Here is a 7,830-nt window from a genome sequence, read left to right as displayed (position 1 = left end):
CTCTCGCTCTCTCCCTCGACTAGTTTTTTTTTCTTCTCTTCTCTCTAATTTTTTCTGACCGCAGTTATTTGCTAAGCCTCTTCTTTTATGACGTTTAGTTTCCCGACGCTTCCTTTTCGCCTTCGTTTTTTTCCCCTCCCGTTCGGGTGTAGGAATTTGAATGTGATTATTAGCAATGTACTGCTTTAAGTTCTACCTGCACTTCTCATGCATTCTTTAATTTTCGTATATTTGCTATGATTACCGTCTGCGAGAGACTTGGCCGGGGATGCTTTTATTCCATGTTATATATATGCAGTCTTCGAACACTGAGCACCGAAAAAATAAGTTGATTTTCATAACCCTGTAATCAACTTATTTTACTGGGAAAAGGCTCTGGGTTTTGGCCAGACGAGGTCTTTTGAGATTCTGCAATATGTTTCTTCTCGAGCAGAAGCACCACCTCACTGTAATCAGCTACTCATGTATGAAGAAAAAGTAGGTCCTGCTTGTAAGAACTTGATGTCAATTTGTTCATTACTGCATACTCTTGATGGTAATTGTTTAATTGGGATGTGTATGTTCAGCTCATTCATGGAAAACCTTCAATATATACCCATTTCTTATAGTGATATTTTATTCGGATTTTGCCTGAATTTTTGCCTGATGACAGAATATTTAGGATTAACTGAAGGTCTTCCACTCTGTACTATAAACTTTTATGACATTCTTGGCCAGAGTAGTTCACAAACTCCTTGTGCCTCTATCTTTAAGATCTGCCAATGGCTGTGTTAATGTCAAAAATTACAAAAGGGCTGGAATGAAAGAAAGAGTAATTTTTAATTCACAAGGTTAATTCAAACGTCGATATGGTGTTTTTCGCATAATCTATAAAGTAAATAATAAATAAAAAAATAAAAATAAATAAAAGAGAAACATATATTTACGTAATTTGACATAAAAATCTATATCAACGAATTATTTGAGAGTAAAATTTATTATAACTAGTGATTTTATAATTTTTCATAACTTCACATTGATATAATGAAAAAATTTAGTCTAACCGTCCCAAGCCATACGTAAAGAATTCTCCTCTCCATTTGTAGAGATATTCATTTTATCGAGATATGTTTTTTTCAGGGTGAGAGAGTTTAATTTATCTTATGAATTTTTTTTTTTTTTAAGAATTTGATTCAACTTCTCTTAATTTCTCTCTTTTTTATTTTTTTTAATTTTTTTTTTATTATTACTGATAAATTTTTAAAAGACTGGACCAATCAATTTATTCTCTAACAGGCTGCACAGCGTGCAATATTAAAATGGCTGGATGGTGACTAAAGCTATTTGCATTTGGAGTGGATTTCACTCTGGTGTAATCCTTTTTGTCCCAACATGTTACCATTTCCAAGAAAGGTGATCAGATCATCAGATAGCATTGATTAATATTGGGGTAGCCACTGTTGAGAGCGGCCGTTTTTACGTATCCTATATGATATTATCTATATTATACATCTGTAATTTGAAATTAGAGAGAATAGAAATGAGAGAGAGTGACGACGAGAGAGATGATAAGAGAGAGAGATCGAGATTAGAAAAAGAGCAAAGATGAGACAGAGAGAGACGATGAGACAGATAAAACCTTTCTTCAGATATGTGTCGACTCTAGGAAAGTCGGAATTGCATAATATCAGTTTGAGTGGCTCTGGCAAGTTGGATCACATATAAAATTTTTATTTTATCATTATAGTTTTTTAGATTTTTATATAAAATATAATAAATAATTTAATTTTTTTAAATCTCAATTTATTTTTTTAAATTTCAAAATAATAATAATATTAAAAAATAATATTTTAAATTTTCATATAAAAATAAAAATTTTTATCTCACTGTCTAACATATCCGACTCAACTCTAGAGAGTTCCCTCATAAGTGTCTGATGGCCCCAACCGTCCACTATAGATCTGCTGTAGATAAGATAACTCATTCCCAGTGATTACTCGTTCTCATCTCTCAACCCATGGCTTCATTTAGGTCACATAGAGTGCACTGTGCAGTATTTGACTTTTCATAATCATTTTCTTTCTTTTTCTTTTTCTTTTTAATTTTTTAAATATAAATAAATAAAATGACTTTAAAATAAAACAGGCTTTGTCATCAGTTTAGATCATCCATCCGGATGTCTAGAGTTTATAATTCTAAATTTTGAGAAAAAAATTTAATTTTTTTGATAAAACATTAAAAATCCCTCGGTTTCTTATTTTTAAAAAAAGTTTTGAGACATAAACAGTAAAAGAGTTATAATTTATCCCTAAATCATTTTGTATAAATATTTTATTCTAATAAATAAAACAAATTTTTTCTTTCAATCATTTATACTTTCTTCATATTTATTATAGTTTTAAGTAATAATTTAAATAATTATGAAAATGTAAAAAAATTAAATGGAGACATGAGTACTTTAATTAGTTACCAGAAGCGAATTGGAATGAGGAACTTATCTGACTTTTTATTGGACGGTCGTCAAGCAAAAAATTAGGTAAAAAAATATACAACATGCAGATTTGGACGAACACGGGATATAAAGAAAAGTCAAAGACGCTCACCCTCCACCTGCTGCTGCCACGTGGGAGGAAGCTATAGGAAGGGTCGACACGTGGGCCCAAATGTTCAAATCTTTATAGAACGATTATATTTTTCTGTCTTTGATTTGTTGAGATTAGGACCCATACCATAAAGCCTCTCTAGTCCGAATTTATTGATGGAAAACTGAACTCATCTGGATTAAAAATTGAGAAGTCATGTAGTTATAAAAAAAAATTTTATATAAATTAATATAATTTTATATGATACATTTGATATATTTTTTAATAAAAATAATTTTAAAATTTATTCTTCGAAATAAACAGTAATAATATTGTAATTGTAATACGATTTTATTTTCATATATTAATTATTATTTTTTATATCTTTGTATTAATCATTACGAAAGGTGGGAATCGAGACAAGCTTTTGAAACCGACAATACAACAAGAGATGATGTGGTCGTCCCTACTTCATTGGACGAAAGCCACGTGGCAATATACGTGAGAGATACGCAATGGGAGTAGAGATTAGTCGGGCAGGAGTCAGGACAACGTGTCGTTCCCATACGGACCGACCAAAGCATAAAAATCTGGACCCTGGTTGTTTTAGCGAACTCATTTGTCTTTTTATCTCGAGTCTCCCAGACCGCCCCACGTGTCCCTACCACAAACCAATCATCACTCGTGGGCAGGGTGGGTTGTTTTTGGAAAGAAAAGTGAAAGTAACGTGGAAAACATGTCTAAGAAATTGAGGAATTCCGAGATGGAGATGATATGATAGTTCGACCGACTTCTCCAATGTAAAAAAAAAAAAAAAAATATCTTAATATTAATATTGTTTTAGTTTAGGAGTAATGGTATTTAAACGGTACAAATTGAAAAATAGAAAATTCACTATTAGAAAGTATATTTATAGTTTATATAATTTTAAAGTATATAAGTCATGTGAATTTTATTTAAAAAAATAAATTTTGAATGTATATGAAAAAATCTACTTTTTAATAGTATATTTAATTATTTTTTAAAATAATAATACTATATACAGTCGTGAAATATGTGAACATTGTACAATCATTTTAAAAAATAGTGACTATTAAAAAATTAATTTTTATTTTTATGTGGATTCTGTATTGACTCATTGTTTCAAAAAGATTATATGAAATTTACGTACTCTATAATTGTAAATATTATTTCTCTTTTTAAAATAAGTGTGCAAGTTATACAATTTAGAACTATATCTAGAATAAATCTTTGGTTTAATTTTATGTTTGGAAAATTCTAAAAATACCATTATTCACCATAATTTTGTTATTGTCATTTTTTTTTTATATATTGGGAGGAGGTATTTCATTCTTAGTGAGAAATTAAGATATTGTCAATTAATTTATAAGATCTTGATCATAATTTTATTATTTTTAATTATACTCATCGATATATAAATAAAACTAGAATGATCTTCTTCTTTTAAAAAATCATATTTCTTGGTATATTACATTTTAAATAATTAAAAATAAAAATATTATTATTTTATTTTAATGTTAATTAAATTATTTATAAGTTCCAGCGTTTTATTTTAATGTTAATTAAATTAATTATAAAGTTCTAGCGTTATCCAGTACCTGGATGGCGTAATCTCTTTTTTTTTGGCTTCTTTTCTTCCTTTGAAATGACGCAGAATCACAGTTTTGTAAGGTCAAAAGTGCTGTTTGAAAAGGGAAATCATGAAACTCGCCTTACGCTTCCCCACCTCCCTAAATAACACACCCGCCCTCTCTCTCTCTCACTCTCTCAGAGGCCATGATTGATGAAAATCCATTGAAGAAGCAAAGGTAGCCTCTTATCTCCCAAAGCAACTCTTCTCACTTTTAATCTGCGTCAGACTCACGAGACTCCGACCCAAAGCACACAACGCAATTCACAGGACTCACAAGAAAGCAGAGATCAACCCCATACCCCCCAAAAAAAAAAAGAGAAAAAAGGAGAAAACCAGAGAGAAGCAGCGAATGGAGACTCCTAATGGCACACCCAAGAAGAAAAGCGTAGAACACGGACAGGTTATGGATGGTTCGGATATAATGAAGTTGGTTGGGGACGACGAGGTGTTTAGCAATTTCGTGGACCATAAGTTCCAGGAGCTTGATAGGGATAGAGATGGGAAACTCTCTGTGAAGGAGCTTCAGCCTGCTGTGGCTGATATTGGTGCTGCTCTGGGTTTGCCAGCTCAGGGGACCGCTTCTGATTCCGATCACATTTATTCTGAGGTATGTGTCCGGTGTCCCATTTCTCTAACTCTGGTCTTTGTACTTTTTCTTGCCCTTAACTGGGTCTCGGTTTTGGGGGTCGGTTTGAGGCACAGAGTTTAGAGAAAAATAAAGGGTTTAGAACTTTTTTAGCCGAGAAAGTTTGTACTTTTCCATTTCAATGTTTACTTTTGCTTCGTATGTTTCTTCTTTTAAAACCATAAAAAAAGATCAACTAAATTTAAGTGGCCAAAGATGTAGGACCGAGGGTGCAACTTACAAATAGATTACTGTCCCTGAATACTTCTGAAACGTAATCAAGAGCATTGGAAGTCAAAGCATACGTGATACCTTATCTTTTGTGCAAGCAGGTTTGGAGTTAGTAAACAACAACAGGTTTATGTCATTTGCTTTTTTTTTTTCCCGAGACAACAAGGACTTCTTCATTAAGAATTTGAGCACATTGCACTACAGCATGTTAATCGTCTGTATAGTACGTTAGAATATTGATGACTCTTAAATAGACCTATTTTCTTCGTATCATACCTGTGACATTATCTTTACCCAATAATTATGTGCGTTTATACCTTTTCTTTGTTTCTGGGAGCGATAATCTTGGATTAACTGACCCAATAAATCCTAGTAGTTTAAGCACAGAATTCTATAAATAACGTCAACCTATTGGCTCAAGATTAATGAGGAAGCCAGAGTGCATGTGTGATGCGTGCTAGGCAAAGGAGGGTTTTCACTTTACATGAAATCGATCGAGCATGTAATCGAGGTTCTCACTTTGCAACTATATATCTCAGTTGGTTCAGTAAGAATGATCGAAGTATTAGGCCTGGCATTTGATATAAATGTCCTGTTATCTACCAGTTAAATATGGTGGCATTTAGTCGAGATGGGATAGCAGACCACTAATCACCTGTGATCGTTGATCGTTAATCGTGCAGATTTAAATTGTGGATCAAGTTCTCATGTACAATTAGAATGCTAACAGTTCATACATTGTAAGCTCATTAAATATTCAAATTAGAGCCTTGGTTGACATTATGTTATACAGGTCTTGAATGAATTCACACATGGGAAACAAGAAACAGTGAGCAAGACTGAGTTCAAAGTGGTTCTTTCAGACATTCTTTTAGGCATGGCTGCCGGGTTGAAGCGGGATCCTATTGTGATACTCCGGATTGATGGTGAAGACCTTCTTGAATTCATCACTGGCCCCACTTTTGAACCAGAGATGGTATCCATATTTTCACAGATAGACTCACACAATGGATCCCTCCGAGACTCTATAATTAAGGCTTTTGAAAAACTTAGCGTGGATCAAGGGATGCCCCCTTCTTTGGATTCTTGGGTAATTGTTTCTTTTGCAATTAACTTCGAATTTCAGCTCAGACCGACTTGATTTCTACTGAATATGTAAAGACCGTTAATAAAAAATACCATGTTCAAATCATATCCTTGCTGCCTAAGCGTGGAATTTGAGTACAAACTCTTAGGAAGAAAAGCACTTTCCATTCCAGTCAAAAAGATATTGAAACATTTACACCATTTTATTTTTTCTTTTCCATTTTCCGGGTTCTTTTTATTTTGTAGGTTTTGGAAAACATTGTGCAACCAGCATTTCGATCCTGTGCTTGTCATGATTGGGACAAACCTGTCTCTCAAGAAACATTCTTGGTGGAGTTTAAGAAAGTTGCAGAGCGTGTGGCTCAGCATCTCAAAGAGCTGCCTGTGATTGTCGCCCACAGTGAAAATACCTTTGATGGAAGTGGCGTTAAGAGATTATTATCGAACCAGTTTGAATTAGACAAGGTTTATACTTTATAGAGTGAAAATGCCCATCTTTTTTTCGACTTAAAATTCATGGTGCACACTTAACGAAAGAGAACTCCATGACACAATCTTGCATGTTGCAGATTTTGAATGCGACTTTAGAGAATGTTCCAAAAGATCGCAGTGGAAAACTGTCTAAGGAGTATCTGCAAGTGGCGTTGGATGTTGTGGGTCCATCAGCTGGTCTACCTCCAGTTGGTGCAGTTGAAGAGGTATGCTGCTACAGTCACAGCTAAGTTATCTTCAGTTTCAAACTAACTGGAACTTGAGTGAATTTATCTCAGTAATATGTTAACAGCATAGGTTTATTGATTCATTGAATAAGTACTTTCAAAGGATGTTAGCATAATATAGCTGTTTGATGTGAAAACAGTTCCCTTATGCATAATATGTGCACTAGTATGATGCTACCCCGTATTGCGTCAGTCATGCATAGAGAAGGGAAAAAACATAGTAACTAGTTGTAAAGCAGAATGTCGTGTTGTGTTGGAGTAACTCTGTTTAGATTGATGTATTTGGCTGGGAGGAATTATGGTGTTGAGGGCTTGGCTAGTTGATATGCCGCTCGAATGTATGTGTGTCACACACATTTTCAAGCCCCCTGCTTAAACAATAATTAATATTTGATTTATTTGGTCTTAAACTGAACAGATGGATAAGGTTGTTGGTGATGTGTTCAAGATGATGAATGTGGATGATGGGAAGATGGTTAAAGAAGATGAGTTCAAGAAATTATTGACTGAAATCCTGGGGGGTATCATGTTGCAACTGGAGGGCAATCCGATTTCAGTTTCTACAAATTCAGTCGTGCACGAGCCCCTTGCCTCCTCCTCTTCACTTTTGCAGCCATCTTCCTAGTCATACAGCACAGCTGCCTTAACTATATTATAAGAACCATAAATTTTTGTTATCATAATGATTACTATTTACCATAAGTTCTGTATTTGGTAAATTGAGTGTGCTAATCCATTGTAATGCTTTAAACATGTTGACATGCAAGTGGAGCCATGTAATGTCAACGGGCATCCACCCGTACTTTTATTGTGCCAAACAGTTAATGATCACAAACCTTATCAAAGATAGATGATCCAAGATGTTTTTTGGCTTTTAGAAGAAAAGGCACAAGCATTTTTCAGATTCTAGATTTTATGCTTGTACGATCTATGATTGTATCTAATATTATTCTT

General features: G+C 33.7%; 1 protein-coding gene across 1 annotated transcript; it reads left to right on the top strand.

The window, feature by feature from the left end:
• The first annotated feature begins 4,247 nt into the window (after nucleotides 1–4,247).
• LOC109006564 lies at nucleotides 4,248–7,778 on the top strand. The gene is made up of 5 exons (XM_018985885.2): nucleotides 4,248–4,822; nucleotides 5,865–6,161; nucleotides 6,404–6,622; nucleotides 6,727–6,855; nucleotides 7,295–7,778. The coding sequence occupies exons 1-5, from the start codon at nucleotides 4,565–4,567 to the stop codon at nucleotides 7,499–7,501; spliced, it is 1,110 nt and encodes a 369-aa protein (XP_018841430.1). The 5' UTR covers nucleotides 4,248–4,564; the 3' UTR covers nucleotides 7,502–7,778.
• Nucleotides 7,779–7,830: the final 52 nt, after the last annotated feature.

The sequence above is a fragment of the Juglans regia genome, chromosome 16 (assembly GCF_001411555.2).
Source record: "Juglans regia cultivar Chandler chromosome 16, Walnut 2.0, whole genome shotgun sequence".
Taxonomy (NCBI): Eukaryota; Viridiplantae; Streptophyta; class Magnoliopsida; order Fagales; family Juglandaceae; genus Juglans; species Juglans regia.
The sequence above is the reverse complement of the archived record's forward strand: the minus strand, read 5'-3'. Positions and strand labels throughout refer to the sequence as shown.